At 46.0% G+C, this 23,525-nt stretch overlaps 2 protein-coding genes across 2 annotated transcripts; both read right to left on the bottom strand.

Annotated features, from left to right (window-relative positions):
* Positions 1–13,627: 13,627 nt before the first annotated feature.
* PtA15_2A113 (uncharacterized protein) lies at positions 13,628–14,741 on the bottom strand (the record flags this gene model as incomplete). Its single annotated transcript, XM_053166101.1, has 6 exons — positions 13,628–13,724; positions 13,806–13,878; positions 13,972–14,060; positions 14,143–14,225; positions 14,332–14,469; positions 14,556–14,741. The coding sequence occupies 6 exons, from the start codon at positions 14,739–14,741 to the stop codon at positions 13,628–13,630; spliced, it is 666 nt and encodes a 221-aa protein (XP_053017356.1).
* Positions 14,742–17,111: 2,370 nt separating this feature from the next.
* PtA15_2A114 (uncharacterized protein) lies at positions 17,112–18,698 on the bottom strand (the record flags this gene model as incomplete). The annotated part of the gene is made up of 2 exons (XM_053166102.1): positions 17,112–17,673; positions 18,646–18,698. The coding sequence occupies 2 exons, from the start codon at positions 18,696–18,698 to the stop codon at positions 17,112–17,114; spliced, it is 615 nt and encodes a 204-aa protein (XP_053017357.1).
* Between the last annotated feature and the right edge of the window lie 4,827 nt (positions 18,699–23,525).

Here is a 23,525-nt window from a genome sequence, read left to right on the forward strand (position 1 = left end):
TTGTCGTTATCTACGCGTTACGCGTAACGGCGGTGCGATTACGTTAGCGCACCACATTAAGCCCTTTTTTTTATGTTTGTTGCGTTATCCGGGCGCGCCGAGCCCCTGAGATAGGGCAAAAAATGAGGCTAAAAAAGCCTTAAATGGTCCGTTATCGCGTTATCCGGGGGATAATGCGATAACGGGCCTCATTTTTGAGGCCCGTTACGTTGCGCGCGGGGCCTGAAACTTCCCCGTTACTAGTAAAGTAATGGGGGGTCCCGGATAACGGGGGTAGTTACGTCACAAAAATCGCGCGGATAACGCAACGTAACGTAACTACCCTTTGTTGATAGAACCATTTAATTTTCTAAGGATAACTTAATTACAATCTGTCATGAAATCATCCAAGTTTATTAAAATCACAGAAACACAGAAGGCAAGATCAAAGTTTTTGCCTGTGCTCATTAGCAAAAATCCCACAACCGTTGAAATTAATCCCCAAACACCCCAGAGGGCACCTCGGATTGACCCTCCAGCCCGTGCCGGAGCAACAGGCAAAAGAAGGTTGGTCAAAAATGTAATCAAGGAGGCCCTAATCAAGTGATTAGTGGGCTCCAGGGAGGGGGGTGGGATGAAACCACATCCCCTGGGGGGACAAACAGCTTCCCCCACACCCTTTAAGTATCCGACCAGCTGCCAACGCTGAAACAAGTACGATACATGGTGTGTATCTGGTAAACGTTTTTCATTGAAGATAAAGACCCACAAGTCCTATTTTTTGTTTTTAGCCCTGATTATTTATAGGATGGCTGAAAACAAAAAATAGCACATGTAGGTCTCCATCTTCAGTGAAAAATGTTTACCAGATACGCTCCATGTATTGTACTTGTTTCAGCATTGCTGCTGCACACAACCTGGGCCCTCATGCTTTGCACCCTGAAGGTTGCCAGGGCCCTGCGCCTGGGCAGGCACAATGCTGGCCTGTACACACTCATCTGGGTGGTTACAGGTCAGCTCAAGGGCCTAAAGAGGTGGCTATCACTATGTCGACTCACATCTCTTCTGGATGACCGGTCAGACCGGTCATCGAGGGGACTCACCTCGATGACCGGCAAGACCGCTGATTGGGAGGACTCACAGCCCTTGATGACCGGTTTGTGCCGGTCATCGACGGGACTCACATCTCCTCTCAATGACCGGTCAGACCGGTCATCGACGGGACTCACATCTCCTCTCGATGACCGGTCAGACCGGTCATCGAGGGGACTCACCTCAATGACCGGCAAAGACCGCTGATTGGGAGGACTCACAGCCCTCGATGACCGGTTTGTGCCGGTCATCGACGGGACTCACATCTCCTCTCGATGACCAGTCAGACCGGTCATCGAGGGGACTCACCACCTCTCCATGACCGGTTAGACCGGTCATCGAGGGGACTCACCACCTCTCGATGGCCGGTCAGACCAGTCATTGAGGGGACTCACCACCTCTCGATGACCGGCACAGACCGGTCATTGAGAGGACTCAAAGCTCTCGATGACTGGTTTGTGCTGGTCATCGTGGGGACTCACATCTCCTCTCAATGACCGGTCTTTGCCGGTCATCGAGGGGACTCGCATCTCCTCTCAATGACCGATCTGACCGGTCATCGAGGGGACTCGCATCTCCTCTCAATGACCGATCTGACCGGTCATCGAGGGGACTCACCACCTCTCAATGGCCGGTCAGACCGGTCATTGAGGGGACTCACCACCTCTCAATGGCCGGTCAGACCGGTCATTGAGGTGACTCACCACCTCTCGATGACCGGCACAGACCGGTCATTGAGGGGACTTGAAGCTCTCGATGACCGGTTTGTGCCAGTCATTGTGGGGACTCACATCTCCTCTCAATGACCGGTCTTTGCCGGTCATTGAGGGGACTCCCCACCTCTTGATGACCGGCTAGACCGGTCATCAAGGACTCACCACCTCTTGATGGCCGGTTAGACCGGTCATCGTGGGGACTCACATCTCCTCTCGATGACCGATCTGACCGGTCATCGAGGTGAGTCGCATCTCCTCTCAATGACCGATCTGACCGGTCATCAAGGGGACTCACCACCTCTTGATGACCGGCTAGACCGGTCATCGAGGACTCACCACCTCTTGATGGCCGGTTAGACCGGTCATCAAGGGGACTCACCACCTCTCTATCAGCGGTGGGCAGATACGTTCTCCAAATGGATAACTCTGAGGGATACGTAACCTTTACAGTTACGTTATCTGCTAGTTACAGATATCTAATTTGGAGTTACAATATCTCCTGCAGAAAATGGGCTTGATTTTATCTAGTTACGTTCCCTGGTTATTTTGAACAAAACCAGTTACGTTACATTTTTTCCCATATTTGGGTAACTTTGGTGTAACTTTCTGGTAAAGGCCCTGATTTGTGGTTGTTTTTATCAATATGAGCGAGATGTTTGCTCAAGTTGACACTAAACAACAACATAAACTCAGTATGCTGCCAGGAAGCCAGATTAAAAGTTGTTCAGAGTGAGGTTTGAACCCACAACTTCAAACATCACTAACCTCGCAAGCCTTAACCAATAAGCTAAAGACATGATACCAATTCTCTCTTCATTTCAATAATCTCAACCCCCTTTACAAAAAGCCCCATATCAAAAAAGTTACGTTACCAAAAACATAAAAAATCAGGTTGAAAAAAAAGTTACTTTACTATACTTTACTGCCCAAATTTTGTACGTTACCAAAATGGCCAATTTGGATAACTAAAAAGATGTTACGTTATCCAATTTCACTGCCGTAACGTAAAGTAACGTATCTGCCCACCACTGTCTCTATGGCCGGTCAGACCAGTCATTGAGGGGACTCACCACCTCTCAATGGCCGGTCAGACCGGTCCTCAAGGGGACTCACCACCTCTTGATGACCGGCACAGACCGGTCATTGAGAGGACTCACAGCTCTCAATGACTGGTTTGCGACGGTCATCGTGGGGACTAACAGCTGTCGATGACCGGTCTTTGCCGGTCATTGAGGGGACTCACATCTCTTGATGACCAGTCAGACCGGTCATCAAGAGTAGATGTGAGAATTTGAATCCCCACCCATCACTTCAGGTCGCATGGTCCCTTCCCCTGCCGTACCGCTTGCGAGTTGAAGGCCTAACTTAACTAAGTCCCTCTATTGGAGGGGGGACGCCGTCCCGTAGGGACCCTCCGAAGGAAGGACTTATACACTAAGTGGACCCCGCGGCCTGAGAGAATTGGCAACTTGGCCTTTTTCGAGCCTGTGTAGCTTCATCACATCACATCATGTGATTGAGCTGTAGGGGAACAAAAGATGCACAACATCTAGGAGAATCTTTCCACCTATTTTGCTATTTTTAGGGATATCTAATGACAGTGAAATGTCTTTTTTTGCAACTTCATTAGTTGGCTATATCCCGTATCACACATGTTGCACTGTACAGAATCTGAAATCCATGAAGTTACAACTCTGATTGCAGCTCAACAAGAGGTGTTGAGGATGGGAAAAAATGGTAGAAATATAGCAACATCTTGGGCCGCCCCAGAAACGTCAACAATATCAAAAATGGTGCAGAGGCGCATGAGTGAGATTGATTCTAAAAAAGTCCCCACCAAAAGTCATAATTCTCTCAGGCCGTGGGGTCCACATAGCGCATAAGTCCCTCCTTCAGAGGTTGCTTTGCTCTGAGGAGGAGGAAATTAGCTAAGTTAGGTTGAAGGCCCCCTCCCAAACTGACAGACATCCCACAGGTACCCTGAAACAGTGAAGTGAATACAGTTCCTTTGAGGCAAAAAGTGACACATCAGTCTGCTTTTTTTTCATAGCTCTGACAGGTGTATGTACAGAGGATGGAAATCAAAAGCAACTTTGCTTTTTTTGATGATGATTGCAATCTGTGAGACAATGCCCCTAGGGACCCACATCTTACCCATTATGAGGCCTTCTTGCTAGATGATTTCTTGACCATTAAGGTGGGGTGATATATAACCAAACAAATACTGATAGATGTGCAGGCTTCTTGCCTGTTCATGTACATTGAGCAAACCTGACATGCCAAAAAAATATTTTTGCAAGTCCCTCATTCGGAGGCGGGCACTTTGCGCCCAGGAGGGACTTAGTTAAGTCCAGCCCCCTCTGACCAAACACCCTTGCCCCTGACAGAGCAACTGGAAAGTGTCAATGGCAATCCCTGCCGCACCCGCTCCAGATGCTTCTCCCCGGGGCCCTCCTCCCGGCAACATTGATCAAACTCCAGACGGACTGAGTCACACAACCAGACAGCGGGGATCATGGAGAGAGATTGCTTGGATATGGAGGAGTATGAAGTGATTAGATGAATCATAATCAACTTGTCCTTGGATTTTTTAATCATTTTTGCTATAAATTAATCAGTCTCACAGAAACATTGTGGCTTGACTTATTCAGATTAAGACTTGTGCAATCCATTTTTTTGCATGAAATTGATTTGAATGAGAATTTTGGTTTTTTTGCATGCATGGGATGCAATGGAGTGTGTGTTCCTTAGCAGGGCATGGGGGATACTTCACAACAGTCTGCTTAGCCAGATGTAAAATCATTTTTGCCTATCTAATATGGCTAGCCTGTTAAGGGAAGGGGTGATTGAAAGTGGCGGGATGGCCATTGAATTTGTAGCGGCGAAGCCGCATTGGCCTCTAGTATTTAATCAATTCCCAATTATTACTCATTTATGGCAAATTTCTGTTGATCAATTTCTCTATGTCAAAGGGGATCCAAACAACGTAAATGTGACTTGCAGGGGCTTTCATGGCTTTCTGACCAGTTTTTACTTGTAATGGAGCTGTGAAAGGCCCCTCCAGTGATCTGTCACCATAACGTACGCGCGTACACAAAGGTGACATTGGCAAAGTGGAAAAAAACTCACATGCATGTGCATGGAGACATTGCAAAACAAACAAACCCAAAAACAACTCATAAGCTTATATATGTCAAGAAGCCAGGATTTCTATCTGAAATCTGGGACCACACACCTCCAATCTTGAATTGACTCATATTTTCACCCTACTTTCATCCTTTTTTGGCTCAATTCTAGATGATACCGGCCTTCTTTAGGGAAATATGCCAATTCAGATGGGCCTTTCACATCATTCTAACAGGGGTGTACATGCTTTTGATCTGCAGGAGGCCCAACCTGCAATTTGTAACAAACTTACACACACGCACATGACAGTTACATTAGCAAAGTGAAAACAATGACCACCTTCATGCGCATATAAATAATATGAATTGAACCCCAATAATTCATCCCAATTAACAAAAAGTTATTGAATTATGATTTGATTGTGGCCATTGTGTCTTAGTGGTTTCAACCACGTTCCGGTTGTGATCCAGTTGACTTCTGCATGACTTCTGGATGGTTTATGCAGGAATCCAGGATCAGTCTCAGATCATTTGTGGATTAGTTCCAGAATTTTTCATTAATTCTTACACTACTTTCATCAAAGGCATCCAGCACAGTTACTGAAAAAGGGTACAGTATGGCACTCTCTGGAGAGTGCGTCAAAATCTCCCCTGGTGGTTTTGATTTGTTTTTGTTTCATTGTATGGGTTGATTGTCAGTTTCAGGAACTTTGGTCTCAAGATCCCACATCTCTCTTGTCCTTGTAGCTTGTGTGACAATCCTGGGCTTGGTTGGCCCCTCTATTCAGGCTGAGGGCAGCACTGAAGCTGTTCAGCAGCATCAGGAGTGGCAGGTGGGGTAATCTAGCATCTCTGGTTCCAAATATGAACTTTTTTTTACTGAATTCTACTCCTTGACTGTCTTCTGGAGGATGATGGCTCTGGGGTTAGATTTTGCCTTGAGCCACACCTGACATCCAAGAATGAAAATATGGAATCTGCAAGGATCTACCAAAACACAGAAGATTGAAAGGGTTCAAGCTTCTTGGAAAACACAATTATTCAATCACAAGAGGCAACAAGGCTGAGCATGAGATGGGAACCAAAGATGAGCATTGGCAGGACAGAAATGAGGATCAGTTGGGCCAACAAAGGGTAGTTACAGTAACCCATAGATAACGGTAATGTAACCAAATTTATGTTGTTATCTATGTTTTACGTGTAACGGTGGTGCAATTACGTTATTGTACCACAGTACGGCTGTTTTTTTATGTTTGTCATGTTATTGGGGCACACAGGGCCCCTGATAACAAGCAAGTATTGAGGCTAAAACAGCCTTAAATGTTATGTTATTGCATTATCCAGGGGATGCAGCAACCACAGGCCCCCTCTTTGAGACCCGTTATGTTACGTGCGGGGCTTGAAATGACCCCATTATTAGTAAAGTAACGGGAAGCCCCGGGTAACAAGGGTAGTCAAATTACCCCAATTGTGTGGATAACGCAAGATAACATAACTACCCTTTGCTGGTTGGGCCCAGGACAAACTGATGACCTCCTCTGTGAATTCTGGAAGTTGAGATGGTTGGAAGATTGGGGTAGAGCCAGTGAATGGATATTGGACTGATAGTAGGTAGCTAGCTAGAGCTGGCATGATGTCACTTGTTATCAACTGATTTTTTTTCTTGGTCTGCTTTCTACAAATGTTGAATATCAATTTTTACAATTATTATCTGTCCTCTCAACTTTGTAGCAATGGGATGTGATTATTTTCAGAGGCGTTTTGTGAGCCTTTGTGTCTAAAGTGAAAACAGGACACAAGAAAAAGGATGGGCTCTGTTTGAATTTCTTGGATAAAGAAATAAGAAACAGAAGAAGAGAAAGGAATAATGATCAGGCCAAGATCAACACTTCAAGTCTTTGATTTATGATCTGGGCTATTCTCAACCTGGAAAAGTTGGATGCCAGCTGTTCAAGGCCAAAGAGTGCAACAGCCTCCAGTGAGGCTCCACTCACACCAAGGGAATGGTGGTGGGAATCAGAAATAGTGTAAATATTCTTAGAGATGGCACTTTTGCACCCGGGTACCCGCCAGCCATTTTGGCCAGATCCTGACATCCGGATCCGCATCCGCACTTGTTGGCAGGTACCTGGCGGCCTGGGCGGGTAACCGCGCGGATATCTGTGGCTACCCGCCACCAAAAACGCTTCTCACAGACAAGATCATGTTTTCATTTCATCATATCATATGTTTTCTTTTCTTTGGTGACAGTAGAGGGGGAGAATATCAATCCACTGTCACCACATTGACTTCGGTGGCACCACGTGCCTTCATCCGGCCCTTAGACTTATCCTTCATCTTTTCCATATGTTTGTGGAAAGCCAGAGGTTCAATCTTGTCGTTCTTTGAGTAGAAGGACAACACCATCCCTCTCCCTACCAATTTTGCATTGAGTTTGTGTCTCTTGGCCAAGACTACGTCTCGGCCAAAGCTGAAAGTATGTTTGACATCAACAGTTGTTGCTATACATAATTAATGAAACAATTGATTAGTTTTGTGTTTTGATACCTGTGCAGAAAAAATAAATCTTACCGGGGCAGCACATGACATCAAGTGCCATCTGTAAGAGTCCATGGTGGTTATTTCCGCTACGTTTTTGTTCAGCGCACCACTCGAGCCCATTGATTGGTTTGCTGTCTTCCAAATAAAGGCCGCCAGATAGCCATATGTCCACAGGATCTGATAGCGCTTTGGAAGATCTTGCGACAGCAGCAGCACCAAGCCTGGCCAGAACACCATTTTGTGGCTGGCAGAACCTTCAGTCAGTTGAATTTCTCGGTGTGAGAGATTACAAGATTTTGTTTACCTTTATCGGTCCTTTCCTGGGTGGTTTTGGGGCGGTAATTGTGTTTGAAGGCTTATACCATGTATTGTACATCTTGCAAGTGAGATCTATCGCCTCACTAATCCATGACTTAGGCCATTTGGCCAGCTTAAAGTATTCATCCTTGAACGACGGATGGAGAACTGAATGGTCAAAAGATATTATGTTAGTTACAAAACATGTTAGAAAAAAGCCAATTAGACTTTAAGAAAAGGCCTACCCATTGCTATTCTGTAGATTGGTGCGCAGTCAGTGAGCGAATAGTACTTATTGGTAATTTGAAGCCCAAAGCAACATGCATTTCTTAATGCGGCAGGATATTTTCCATCTTTGTTTGCAATCACGGCCGAGAGGGTCGCCGTGATTTGATCAATCATGACTACCACTTCAGCTACCCGGGCCAATGCTTTCATCAATAGTTGAAGGGTCATTTTGTAGAATGGTTTTAGAATCTGCACCAGGTCTGCGGCCAAGTCAAGGTCCTCCTGGTTCACGTGCAGGTTGCGGGGTGTGCCAAACTGTTTATCACGCTGCCAAGTAACACTAGCATGACAAAGAAGTCAGTCTGGTTCACCGCCGAAGTTATTTTTATGATTTTGAATAGACTTACATGGTGTTCTCACATTGGAAAATGCTCAAAAGCTGCAAGTATGTGGAGTTCCACCGAGTCGGGACGTCACGCTCAACATTATGAGGCTTCTGGCATTGAGTTTCACGACAAAGCTGAATAAATCTGGATTTTGAATTTGGTGACTTCTTCAATTTCGTTGCAATGGCGCGAAACTGATGAAAAGTAGAACAAAACAAATTCATTATCCAAAAAATTAAAGGAAGAAAAAAGTAATCAACTAACCTTTGCAAGAGATCGACAACATGACTCTGACGTATAAACATCATCATCCTTTTCATCTTCAACATATTTGAGATCAGCCAGCGTAAGCTCGTCGTCCTCTGCTAATTCGCCATTGGAGCGCTCAGAAATATCGGCGGGAAGCTCCTCCTTGTCATCAGTGGAGCTACTATTGTCTTCCTCTTCATGAAACCTGAAAATGCAATCACACATGTAACAATCAGCGGGTAGAAATCAAAGACAAAATTAAATGATGTCAGAATAATTAAGCTTGCCTTTCAATGAGATTTTGTGGTTCCTCCTCATCATCAGATTCCTCATACTCACCAGCTCTAGGGGAGCTTTTTTTGTTACGCGCAAAGGGTCGGAGTATTGCCTTTACAATAAGGTTGAGGATATGTGCAAAGCACCTTATCCACTGCGGCAAAAGTTTTTCTAACTCAACAATCATTGTCCCATTGTTTGCCGCGTTGTTGGAAACAATACCACAAATCTAATGAGTGTAATCAGCAGGTTAGATCAGATTCTCAGACAATACAATGTACAAAATCAAAAGAAATGTTATCATACCCGATTTTTCAATCTAAACTTCTCAACAATGAATTCAACCATGCACGCTAAGTATTCACCTGTATGCCTTTCCTTAAGCTGGACAAAGTCCAGGGGCATTGCATCCAATTCAATCCTGCCGGCTGTTGAGTTGTCTGTTAGTCTGCTACCATGATGTATCACCACAGTATGGAGGGCTGTCGGATTGACCCATGAGCACTACCAACCAACCACCCAGCTGGCAGCCACAAGCGTCTGTAGCCTAGTTGGTAAAGGCAGCACTCTAGTATGTGTCTCAGCTTAGCTGAGGTCGTGAGTTCGACTCTCACCAGACACATCTTCATTTTACAGTCTCTACACCGGCCCCATCATCCAAAAGTTGGTAGATAACCACCCCCATTATGTCGAATCCGTTTGGTGTCTGCCAGGCATCAACACCCAAGTAAAGTGCCCCCTCGTGGACCTGAATATAAAAAGCAATAGGTTTAAGGTGCAGTCAGCTGGGTCGTTATCTGAATTTTAAATAAAGAAATCAAACAATCCACGACTTACACTCAATTCGTGACAAATTTTCTCCTGAACACACAAATAAAGCTGCTGAATCACCTTTGAAACCATCCTTTGGTTAGGAAGATGCTTTAAGATTGTTGGATGGAGAATTTTCTTGAGGCTGCTTTCTTCCAAAGCCGAAAAGGGCTTCGCTCCCTCCGCACACCAAATCACACACTGCTTCAAGACCTAGAGTGAGAAGACTCGTCAATTGGGAGAAAATTGAGATAAATAAATAAATATTGAGCCTTACCTCCCGCTGTTCAATTTCACCCATTCCAGATATACCAACTGAGGTGAGTGTTTTGTTACTTGGTGGTTTTTGTTGCTTCCTCAGGCAGCCGCCTGCGTGCATGAGAAGATTACTGCACAAAGAGTCATAGGCTGGTTGATTGATATTTTTTGAACATCTATCAAGATTTGAAATGCTTCAGCTATTGTTTCCTTGCTTCTTATAAATAGTAGGGAAAGTCAGACTCACATCTTACACTTCCATGCAATCATGCAGCGGTTAAATTTATCTTGCTGATCAGACAATCTGGGTGGCTTGTAAGAGGCATAACCTGAACTGATTTGATTACGCGCGAGTTTCTTTGTGTGTTCTACATTTGCAATTTATTCAGTTTTTTGAGCCAACTGAATAATCAAGAAAGAAAGCAGAGTATATTACCTAGACGCTGATCATCAGTTAGTTCAGCTCCCACCTGTGTCGAATTAGGGGTTCCTGAGTCAATGTTGTCCTGTTCACAACGTTGTAACAGCTGTGTTGCTTTTAGCGCAGCAAAGCGGTTAGCGCAGCGGTTTTTTTTTTGCCGCTGCGCGCAGCGGCCAGACCACTGTGCTTACCGCTTTTTGTTTTCCTGGGAAAAAAAAGATAATTTTAGCGCGCTAAAAAAAGCGGTCACATAGCGCTGAACCGCTGCGCTTCAGAGGTAGCACAGCAGTTTGAAAAAGAGGAAAGAAAATGGTTTAAATCATGTCAAAAGAGGTTTAACATGCAATTAAATTCCGCTATCCGCTAATTTAGCGGATAGCGCAGCGGATTTCCGCTTCCGCTGCGCTAACGCTAATTGCCCTGGGTGGGTAGCGGTCAACCGCTGCGCGTAGCGAGTAGCGCAGCGGTTTTTTCAACAGCTTCCGCTACATGCCTCTGGGATGTAGCGGTGTGGCCGCTGCGCTGCGCTAAATGAAAGCTTTTTTTAGCGCAGTGCAGCGTTTACAACGTTGCTGTTCATCGTTTGAATTGGGAGGGGGGGCTTGGTGTTTGTCATCTGTTGCAGGCCGACTTCGGAGCCTCTTACGTGGTCGGGCCATAGCGTTGTATTTAGAGGATATGATGGGGGCAGCACGCAGATTGACGGCGGAGGGAAACCTGGGTCAGAGATGCTGTATTGCGCGCAGCAAGTTGGAGATCATGTGTTGCGCAACTGTGGTGTAGAAAGACCCACATATGTGGGCGGGTGTGGGCGGGTGCACCTGCAAATAACCCGGGTACCCGCTCAAATTCTGTTGGAATCTCAGACATCCGCACTCGCATCCGCATCTGTTGGCAGGTACCCACCAACGGATAGCGGGTACCCGCGGCGGGTGCAAAGTTGCCATCTCTAACTATTCTGCTCTGGTTTTTAGACTATGTCTAGGTTTGACAAAAGATAACCTGATGATCTTTGAGGAGGTAAAAAGAGGAGAGAAACAAAGAGAGAGAGGTCAAGAGAAATAGTGTTCACCCTGAGATAAACAAGGTCAGTGAAAGAGGCTACTTACTGTCAATATCCTGTGGTGATACTAGGAGTGAAGTGGCCTCTGTAAAAGTGATCCTGGGGTGTCTCTGGTGGTGGTTCTGGTTGTTTGAAGTCTGTGGATCCTCCTGCTGCATGGGGAATCCTGACTTCAAAAAATTTCACAGTTTACTTATGTACATATGTACACCACCGCTTGAATTCGAGCTTGGGTTGACGTGGGCCCAACGGCGTGGTTGGCAAAAGGTTGGCCCAGGTGGGTGCCAACCTGCCCGCCCAGACTTTGACCGCGGGATCAGATTGTGTCAAAGATTGGTTGGGCCCCCCTTGACCCAACCCATCCAGCACCGCGGGCGGTCGGATGGGTCGGCCGTGTCTAACCCAGCCAACCCATGCCAGCTCTGATCAGCGTGCCCACGGGGGAAGCTGGTTGGGCATGACAAGAGCCCAACCAGCTTTACTCAGCGGGTGGGCCAACGCAATCATGGCTGGCGCTGAGCAGCACGCCAACGTTGTACTCTGGTTGATCCCGCGTTAGGCCAACCAAGAAATGATTTTTTTTTTTTAAAAAAAAAAAAAAAATTGTGAGCCTCTTTCCATGTTTGGAAAAAGGCTACATAAGTGAGAAATTACAAAAAAAAAAAAAAAGAGTCTTGTCCAAATCCACAGACTTTGTCTGGCAAAATTTGAAGAAATGGGGTCCATATGATACAATAAACCGCCTGGTAGTATAGAAATGTGTAATGCCTTAGTCGGCAAGGCTGGTGCTTTTCCTAAGCAAGTGGATTTTGTCGGTCCTCGAAATGCAGATTGCTGGGTTCGATCCCGGTAGCAAGCCATATTTTTGCTACCCCCTCACCGGACCCCAACCGCGGCGCCCACGGCGGGCCAACTTAAGGAATTCGCCGACCGCGGGCCCCGCACGTGGGAATCACGTGGGAGGTCGTGCCGACCGCGGGTGGCAATCACTCCCGCTCCGGGTGACACCAAAACTTCAGGGTGGGGTCGCGGGGGTTGTCTCCACATTGCGTCCGACGTCAAACCACGGTTGGGGGCGCTCCGTGGTGTACAAGTGGCTGGCAAGCTTGGTAGCCCTTACATGTCACTGCTGCACATGTGCACCACAACTCAAGAACTCTAAGGAGCAGAGTTATAGAAAAGTGGTAAGTTGTAACTAGGGTTAAAATTGCATGAGGAAGCAGAACCTGAAGTCAAAACAAGGTTAAAGCTTAAGATAAAAAAGATATAAGGTAATTTAGATGTAAGAAAGTAGAAAAAGGCAGACTTTAGGTCAGCTGTGCTGCTCTAAGGCTGGCAGTTTTGCCTTCCCTCCCACTGCCAGTAGGAAAGCCAAAAAGAAAAAAGAATCAATGGCCTTTTTGTTACACATCCCTGCAATCTAAAAATATCAGAATAGCAACTCATATGATAATGTTATCTACTCTGAGCCTTTTTGGAAATGGGGTTTAATTGGATTATGAGATGTCAAGGGTTGTGTTTTTTCCCCTTTCTACCTACCAACAAAATAAAAATAGTAAATACCTTTTTGGTTGGAGCATGAAGCCTAAAAATTTCAGGGTATTAGGTCTGACAAGATTTTTTCTGCGACCTGAAATTGTTAGCAATGGAGTTTGATTGGCTTACAAGATATCAAGGTTTGTGTGTTTTTGCTCTCCTTCAATTGGATACACCGTTGCCTGTGCCGTTGTCGACGAATGGACCCTCCGCCGCACCCGGCGAGAAACTCGCGTCGACCTTAGACTCGGAGGACCATTATCAAACATTTATCACTGAAGAAGATTCCATGCGAATAGCTGCTGCCGGTCACAATTGGGTCCGACTTCTTGTAGGCTGGTGGATGATCAAAACTTGGGACGGGGAACTCTTTCTGGAAGTTGTTTCTTCAAGTATTTCGTAGTAAGTCGCCCTCTTGAGTCGTGCAGAGTATGACAGTCGACGAACCATGCTCTCGGTCGGCAACTCTCTTCATGGAGCCCGGTGCAGTACATAGAAAAAAAAAGAAAAACCAGCTCCAGTTTCAAGTAGAGTTTTTACACATCACTCGAAGTGATGTTGTGAAGCCATGTCTTTAATTGCTTGAAAACCCCACAGGATATCAAAGAGTCTTTTTGACATGCGAGAAAAAAAGTATAGAGAACCGCTTTTTAACCTAATTTGATATGTCCAGATTCGAGAAAGGGTTTGATGGATCGATATTTGATGAAATGCACAGATCCTTTTTCCAACATGAGTGGTTCTGCGCTACATGGTTTTCAAGCAGAGGAAAACTAGTATCAGTATGGATATGCATTGAGTTTTATGGTATTGGACAGGCAGGCTCACTGTGGTAGGTAGACTGGACCACAAGATGAGCGAACAATAATAAATACGCCTTGATCCAAGTCGGGTCTTATGACTAGCGTTCAAACCAAATCGAGCAAATTTAAGAATCATTCCCAAAATCAACCAACCCACAAAATAGAATGACTGGAGAGTGATTTATACGTACTCATATGATCTTCATCCAGTTTTCGATATTTGATGGGAAGTTGATCAAGGACTGAGTCGTACAGCAGATTGTGTACTAGTGTCTGTTCCCTGGAGAAACGGGACAATCCTTGTTTTAGTTGCGCGTGGTAACGTAAGGGGTTGATTGGTAAGAAGCGAAGATATGACAGACCTTGAGCAGTATTCTAAATCAACCTTACTCAATCTTGACCTTGTTTCGGGATCCATCAAGCAATGATCGAAGAACTTATCCAGCTAAACAATTTTCATCATCACCGTCATCATCAACATTCGACACAAGCCTATTTTTGTCATGAGAGATGTCTTCTTCGGGTAAGTTCGGTTGGTATTCTTGACTTACTTTATGCATTCTACATCTTGCGTAAGCTCTACAAATGTATCTCATATGCTCTATCTCCGTCTCGATCAGCATCAATCTGAAGTGGTCGTCACTGGTCAAGTCTTCGGGATTATTTGAGAGGACATCTAAAGCAAGAGACTGTGGAGATGAATGGCACAAAAAATCAGCCCACCCCGATTATCTCGTCATGTGATGATCGGAACAGGACTTGATGGAACCCAAACCTGCTGTTGAATCAATGATAACGCCTTTTCCAACAGATCCTCCTGAGGGGCCAAGACTTCCGGCGCAAATCGTTCGTTAATCCAATGTCTAATCAATTCTTCTGACAACGATTCTTTGGGTATGTCTTCCGGGGTTCTATACTCTCCTTGATGAGTGCTGGGCCCATGTTCTGATTCCGCGTTCATTGTTGGCTTTGACTCGGTTTCTCTCGTGCTCGCGTGGATAAATGCAGTTGTGTAGAAATAGAGCAACCCCACGGGGTCGCTGGTTCACCCTGCTACATAAGGAGGTTCACTTGAGGCAGTCATCAAAACCATCACCTGCAGCTTCCACTGGAGGACTTCCCGTCAATCTGGGAACTCATATTTTTCCAGATTTTGCGGGGAAATCTGGGCTTGATTGTCCCAAATCCTAGATCTGCCTAGATTTCCCTGCGAAATCTGGGAAAATCTGGGTTTCCAGATTGGCGGGGAAGTCCTTCACGTATCCTGAGAAAGCTGCAAGGTTCTGCTGGGCAGCTCCCCTTTGGAAGCAATTCACCATGCATAAACCTTACTGAAGGCTGCATGAGCAGATAAAATCAGCAGTGGATTTTTGCCAACTTGAACCCAGAGGGTTCACTTGAGGCAGATTTTGAAATCAGTCATCAAAACTATCACTTGCAGCTTTTACTTATCCTGAGAAAGCTACAAGTTCCTGGTGGGCAGATCCCCATTGGAAGAAATTTACCATGCATAAACTTTAATGAAAGGTGCATGAGCAGACAAAATCAGCAATGGAGGACACAGTTGGAAAAAACTACCTTCACTTGAAGAAATCTGTTATGGTGGTTTGCTGTGAGTTGCCACCCGTAGCTTGTTGAATGTTGTGTTTGCTGATGGTTGATGGTAACTTCATTGCTCCTTTGCTTCATTTTGCTTTGGACAACCATGAATCTTATTTGCCAACTGGAGGACTTCCCGTCATTTTTGAATAAATCTGGAATTTCAGATTTCGCAGGGAAATCTGGAATTTGGGACTTTGGATTGCTTTGGGGATCTTTGGGGACCTAGATTCCCCTGCAAAATCTGGCGGCTCAGATCTGACTTTCCAGATTGACAGGAAGTCCTCCAATGAGCAGAGCTGTCTCAATACATTTTTAAGTTTCCATTTGATGAAGGATGAGCCCAAAACCACTGGCCACACCATTTGAATTTGTAGCTGAGAATAGTATTTGACTTGTCCCCCTGCTTACACACAGACTTGTGAAAGTATCCAAGAACATTTGTGTACAACGCCTCTTTCATTATCTTCTTCTCTCTTGGCTGAATTTCAATTAGACAGTTGGAATCCTGGTCATAATTGTATGTTTTTCCATCTGCCTTCCGCTTACAATACCCTCAGCCAAAAATCAAACTAATGTTAGTTTCAATTCATTTCCCTAGTATATTTGCACAGCTGTGGTTCTTTAACGGTGTAAACTCAAAAGTGGTTGTGAAACCCTTTTTCTGAATGGAGAAGGGGGTGAAGGAGTTGCAAGCTATGACCTTCTATACTACCAGATTCAAGACCCACAAAGGTAAGCTTGGCAAGTTTTAATAAGTGATAGCAGTGGTTAGCTCAAGATAATTTTGCTCATGAAACAGTATTGAAAAGGTTTTTATTTAATATTTAAGGGTTTTTATATGTAAGTAAGGATTGAGTGTGTATTTTACTGATGGCAAGTGGCTCAAGTGGTAACTGATGAGTAATTAACTGACAGTGAGTAGTTGAATGAGTAGTCAAAATCAAATGGAATGTGATGGAGTGGAATGGAATGAGGAACAAAAAATGGGGGGGTAGAGAGCTCCTTATATAGACAAATGTGAGGGGTTTTGTCAGCCTTAGAGATACATTAAGTATCCAAAAGACTGCAATAACTCAGTAAATAATAATAATTATTGAATTATTATTGCAGAATCAGATTCCTCATCATAAATTAAGGGGATGTTGATTTTTACATGCTGTGTTTTACATTGTATCCCCAATGTAAAGCGCACAGCATGTAAAATTCAATGATGGGTGCAATATTGTGATTTTTACATCCGGTTACAAAAATACCGCAGGATGTAAAGCAGCCCAATGTAAAAGCAGCTGTGTAAAAGTATACCGGGATTTGGCACAATGCAATTTTACAGTCTAATTATCACAATTTACATAGCATGCAAAAAGCGTGCCATGTAAAACTGAAGTTGCCGCAGAAAGTATTTAGAATTGCACACTGCCTCACCACCATGTAAAATCCACCCCATGCACAAATCAACCTTGAAATACCTAATCTGCAAATTTGCATGCTGTGTAAAAAAGCCCGAAAAATCAAGATAACACATATCGGCGGCAACATCTCCGCAAAAAAAAAACAAGGGCCATGAGTAGAGGCAAAAGACCCAACACAAGTTAAAACCAACTTTCTTGCACTACCATAGCCCGTGCATCAAGAAAAAAGTGACTGAAAAATCAAGAAAAAAGCGATTGAAAAAGAAACAGGGGAGTCGAGCAAAGCGGGCAAAAAAACAACAATCAGGAATAGAACTCCCTCAAGCCCCCCGGGCCTTCTTACCGCGCCCTCTCCCTGCCTTCTTTGGTATGAGGACCTCTGCCTCAGCCTGGTGGTTCTTCCAAAAAGAAACAACCTTGCTTGCAGCCGTTGAATGCCGTTCCTTATTAGCTGTTGAGGGCTGCTCCGTTTCCAGGTCCGGGTTGCCCGGGTTTGCAATAGCCTTCTTAGTTGGCCGGATGCGCTTGTTCCCAGTCGCAGGAGTCGGTGCTGGGGGGGCCACCGCCACCGAAGCGGCCGACTGAGCATAAGCCGGAGTTGCAGTCAAGACAGGTGCGCTGACAAAGCCGTTTTTCTTCCGGCAGGGCTTCTTCTTGGTTGCTGCTTGGGCAGGTGCGGGGATCAACAGATCCGAGAAAATGGCCGGCGCAGACGCTGCCGGTAGAGCAGATCTAGGAGTTGCTTTCAGGTCTGGCGGACCGCAATCGTCAGCCCAACTCTTTTTCTTCTGGTGCGTGCGTTTCTTCGAGATAACTTCATTGGGGGCCGATGGCAGCAGACCGGAGGAAACGGCCGGTATAGCCAAGCAGGACCCGCAGTTGCTGTCAAGGCCGGGGGACCGCCATTGTCCGTCAATAGCTGTTTCTTCGGGCGACCTCTTTTTTTTGACCCCACGTGTGCCAAGGCTGATATGGACATAAGCAACGGAGGAGCAACCAAGTTCACGTCCTCTCCTACGGCTTTCTTAGGCTGCTTAATCCGAATCTTCAATTTCGGCCGGTCTTCCTGCGGTGGAGCAGCTGGAGTAGGATGCTCGGGGATTTCTGAATGAGCTGGACAAAAGGAAAAATAAGTAATCAGTAATCTAGCCAACAAGTATTAACCCACCAAAGCACCACTTACCTGTGTCAAGGTTGGGTAAGTTGGCGCCGGACAAGGAGACCGTCTGCACAGGTTGGAGAAGGGAACCCGCCGGCCGGTCTGTATAGTAAGTCAATTATAAAACAGCCCGCATTTGTGAGAATGGAAGGTTTGCGCCTACTTGGGGGTTGTCTCGTGCAATATTAGCAATACTTTGATCAACAAAAAGATTCTCTTCGGGGGTCCATCGCCGGGAGTAGATCACCCAGCTAGTGTTGGGTTGCGCGCCACTGATACTACCCGGAACCCGATTCACCAACTGCGCAAGTCCGTCATTCTCGAGATCATTGTGCATCCACACGCCGGTGATGCCATTGACATGGCGTAATACCTTGCCCCAATAATGGGACCCACCCCAGAAGCCGCGAGATACCAGAGTATAAACTTCCCCGGCGACCGTAAGGTTGAAAGGCCAATCAATTTTGGCCATGAATTCGAGCTGCTGGTCGTCGTCGGTGATAGTGGCAATGTCGACAAAAGCGTATAAGTGAAGAGGAGGCTTGTTCTTCTCCCAAGTTATCACCGAGCTCTTGTTCATGTATCGAGCAGGCGGTGTGGCTTTTGGAGCGGCCTTCTTCTTCTTCTTTTGGTCATTGGCAATACACAGATGGCACTGCAGCCCCGTGACGCCTACCAGACCAATCAACGCCCACTGAGTAATCAGTTCGGTGATATTAGACAGGTTGATGTGATTCTTCTCAAACATGTCGCGGTTTATCGTCAATCCAGTCAAGGTCCTCTCTGCCCGGGGGTGCTGTGTCTGAGCCGCTTCGGGGTGGACAGGACATGTGAATACTCGAGTTTCATGGACCTGGAAGAGTGACGGAAGAACCTTTGACGAGTTCTTGCTGGGATCGAGGCACATACTCAAGAAGAGATCGGCGGAGGCAAAAGCACCGGGCACAAAGCAATGTGGGTTGCTTTGGTTAGCTAAGTCAAACATCTGTCTCGATCCGTTAGTGAGTGTGAGCCGCATAGAACCTTTGGGTTGGAGCTTGACCGTTGTCCAAGATGAGAAATGGGTGACTAAATTGAAAAACATGTCGTTCATCTTGCCGCCTGGTTGTTGAAGCCAAAGAGGACTATAAACCGCAAAGAGAGACTCGAGGGTAGCGGCTAACCAGCACCTGTTCTTCAGATTCTTGTAATCTTTATGGACCTTTGGTGTCGCAACATATGAGAGGAACGTTGAGTACATGTCTCAATTGATGTTGACTGAATTTGGAGGCCGTCCACCTTTGGATCGTTTTTCTGGCCGTTCGCAAACAAGTTCATCTGTAGTATCTGGTGCTCGCCCATCGTTGAAAAAAGCCCGCTGACGTTTCGTTGGTTTTTTCCAGCCAACAGACTCGCTGATGTTGACTTGCTTTTGGGGTCGGTTTCCGTACTCAATTGGCATGCCGCGCATGACGGAAAGGTAGTCCCTCTCCAATGCCTTCACAAAACCATATAGCTCGACCATCCCGTGGAACAAGTGTTTCTTCCCAGAGCTGCTGAAAGAAACATCAGTTAATAACAAGAAAAAATGAGGATGAGTTGAAAAAGAATGGAAGAAACTTGCCTGAACATGTAGTAAACGCGGTGCATGCTCTCTTGAGCGTTGGTGGAGCTTGGCAGACCATCTTCTCCATTGGGAGAATCCTTGAGCATTACACGTCGGCTGGGGAATAAAGTTGCTTCGACATCCGACATCGTCCACCAATCCAGCCACTTCCTAACCTTTGGAAACCGCCAACGAATCTCATCAATCCTCTCTTCGTGAGTCTTTCCAGCCTTGGCGTTGGTCAGTAAGAGGTTGGTGCACATGGTCTCAAACGGCTTCTGAGAGAGAGGATGGAACGTTGAGCAGTGCATCCAAATGCCAGCAGGAAAGAAGTCAGAAATCTGCTTACAACTTCATCTGCCATGATCACGGATCTGTTTTGTTTGATGCGAGTGACTGAAGCCTCGAAGTGGTGACTGCAGCCCTTCAAATGCCCAATGGCGACTTGGTTGGTGGTGTTGAAGACTTCCATGAAAGCAGCAATGAATCCATTACGTTGGGCGCTTGAGAAGTCGACCACGCTTCGTACAAGTTGTTCACGCTCGTCCTTGAGAATTGAGGGGATCATAAACTGCTTGAACAGCACGGCGAAGTGAGTCTGATAGTATCTCTCGGATAGGCCTCGTATCCAGCTGAGTTGAACCGGGATCCAGCGGTTGATTTCGCTGCAGTACATTGATGTTGTGAGGAGATAACCGTTTTCAAAAAACCTGTAAGTCACGTCGGAAAGCAAGCCGCCGCTGTACAACTTGTTACCCTCTTCCGAACGAGCCAGAAGCCTCTCCGCCATCCACTTAGTCTGGAAAGTGGAGTGTTCGTTACCGCCACTGAAAGATGAAGAAATAATCTCTAGTCCCTTACTGGTTGGCCAAGCGGAAGAAAAAAGGATAGATTGTCAGCACGTTGAAGATGAAAAAAGAAAAAATGTTACTCAACCGGTCCCACTCAAACATCCCCAATATAAACATATCTCCCATACCTGCGCCGTTCTTCTCGGGGCTAAGGTTCAACTCGCGCAACACTTCCCGGCGGAGGTAGCGGAGACAATCCAAATTTCCAAACGATTCGTGGATATCTGCCACACTGCTGAATGGCTGGGTGGTATTTTCTGGATTGGGGACCCCTACCTATAAAAACCCACAAGAGCTCGGGTCAATGAATAGAAAGGTATATGTGAAACCAACTGAAGTACTTTACCTTCAATTCAAGTGCCCGTGCCCTGGGGTTCTTCTTGATCTCCTCCACGAACTTGGCTTTTGCGAGGGGGTCTGCCTTCTTCGCGGTTGGCCATGGATGGTCGTGATACCCATGATGTCGCAAAAGGCCCCAGCCTGTATCCTTGTGAGTGTCGAACCGGGTCCATGTACCCTCGCATGCCTTCCAATAGACAGTTCCAGGGCATTCGCCAGCGCTTCCACCACAAGGTAAGTTCCTGACAACAAAAAAAGAATAAATCTATGATGAGTGGAGATAGCTTATTGGACAGGAGAGCGAAGGAAACACTTACAAATCAAGGAGCTTTTGAATTTTTCCGGGCCCGGTGGGGGGAGGCCCGGTGTAATCACACCCGCCGTTGTCACACAGAAGGACACCAAGGCATCTGTACCGCCAAACTTTCCATGCGCCATCTGCGCGGCTGTCGCAGTTGATTGTTTTGCTGAAGCCAACCGACCCAAAATTTGTGATGTTGTCGCCGGGTTTGAGGACGAATTTGGTGAGTCGATTGGGATAAATGGGATAGCCCTGCTCGTCCAGTATGCAGTCGTGGTCAATGTATGTGACATGGTCTTGGTCCATTCCATGGGGTATGTCCCAGTTGGATGGCTTCTTCCGCTTCGTCAAAGGGACAATTAGCCGGGCCGGAGGGTGGGGTGCTTCAATTGGAAAGGTGGGGTCCATGGGAAGCATTGCGGGTGTGATTGCAAATAGAAACTGAAAAACTGTGGCTGGGGTACTATCAGATTGAATGAATGATATTATTAGCGGCTGGGTGATTCTGGAGATCAGAGACGGAGAAAATGGCAAATAGAAATGGAGAACAAACTCGGAATGATCCTGGCCATGATGGTGTGTGTACACCTGTTGGGTGAGAATGTTCGATGACCGTTGGGTGAGAATTTTCGATGACCATTGGGTGAGAATGGTGTACGCAGGCGGCGGTTTGGGGGAGGGGATGGCGGTGCGTGGGATGGATGGGCATGAAAAGTCTGCTTTGGGCAGAGGTACATATCATGTAAATTTTCCTAACTAGGTTGGAAAATTGCATGTATCGGGGCGAGCTGGGGGATTTACACCCCCTTGTAACATGGTTGTGAGCAGACAGGGTGTGAAACTACCGGATGTGGATGCGCAGGGGTGATTTTGCAGTCTGCTATTTACATGCTTCGACTTTACGTCCTGTGGTTTTGAGGCAAGTGACTGTAAAATTACATGCGCGTGGGATTTTCAGTATTTTTACATGTGGTGGGCTTTACATGCTTGTGTCACTGTAAATGTGTACCATGTAAAATTCACCCACCCCATAAATTAAGGGGGGTCACCCACTCAAAGTACCCCCTTATTCCTATTCCTTCATGTACTAATTGTATAAATAAGAATTGGCCACAGAAAGCGCCCAAAAATAGTATTACATACAAAAATTGAGTAAAACAATTAAAGTACATAAAAATAAACTGTTGTACAATAATGAGTAATATTACTTGTGTAAAAATACCTCGTGAAAGTATTATGTAGACTTCTACAGAAGCTCTTTCACATGACAATTGGTTATAAATATGTCATGTGACAGAGTCAGGGAAATTAGTCTATTTCAATACAATTAAAATACCCACAGCCAAGCCCTTTTCACGGCTACAGCCCTGGATACTCCCATAGGGAGAAAGGACTCAGTGTTTTACGCCCACTGAAGTCCCCTCTATAAATAGAGGCCTCTTTGGCCCTCAGGAAAAGATCCTCCAGACCATTCACCGCCCATAAACTGTAAGTTTGCCGTGAATATTCTCCTCTGCTACTATTGTAGCCCCTTTTCCTTTTAAACCATCCCCAGCACGTAAAATCCACTGGATTAAACCTTTAAATATCAAAAATCCCTTATTAGCATATTTACAAGCTTTATCCTTAAAAGTAGTTGCCGTAAGACCCCCGCCTCTGACAAGCAGCCAATCAGCTTAAGCGCTTACCACCTACTTTTTACGCCAAATTTATTCCCTGTAATTAATAATTATATCCCACTTTCTTAAATTCACAAAAACCTAGACCTCAAGATCTAAGTTTTGGGGTGTTTTTTTCTCACAAAATGGGACAAAAATGTCCCATTATTCTCACTACGCACATTGAAAATCCCCAAAGGCCCGGAGGCCCTATGGATGACCCCCCAGCTGTGCCAAAGCAACAAGCAAAAAGGGGCCGGTTGTTAGAGGTTTCCAGGGAGGGCCTAACCAATCAGTTAGGGGGCTCCCAGGGAGGGGGTAGGACGAAACCGGATCCCCTGGGGGGCATTCCAGCTTGACATTGGTGCCTGCTTTATATACTTGCACAAATGACCTCCTGCCATCATTGCACGTATCCAGCCTTTGCGTCCAGCCAGGACCAGGTCCAGCTGCCAGCTCAACTCAACAACACACGCGACAGATACGACAAGCCTCGACGTCACTGTTGCAAAATGCCATGCAGGTGTATCTCTTGAATACACTTGGATCATTGACCATTGTTGGGGCCCACCAGCTTGAGTAACCCAGCCACAAGACAACAACAACTCCATCTGCCGCCCTGGCAGGTGCTTGTGCACAAGTCCTCGAAAAACAGTCCCTGTATGTGCTTGCATCATGCTCAGGAGTCAGGGTACAGAACATCAGAGAACTCGGTGAGACTCGGTGTCACCCTCCACATGCAACTCAACAACGACCAACCCCCTCTGCCATACGTTCCCGGAGTCTACCAAGCGGATAGCCATCAAGCTTGCGAAGGGCTTCCATGAATTGAGTTCATCTC

The sequence above is a fragment of the Puccinia triticina genome, chromosome 2A (genome assembly GCF_026914185.1).
Source record: "Puccinia triticina chromosome 2A, complete sequence".
Lineage (NCBI taxonomy): Eukaryota > Fungi > Basidiomycota > Pucciniomycetes > Pucciniales > Pucciniaceae > Puccinia > Puccinia triticina.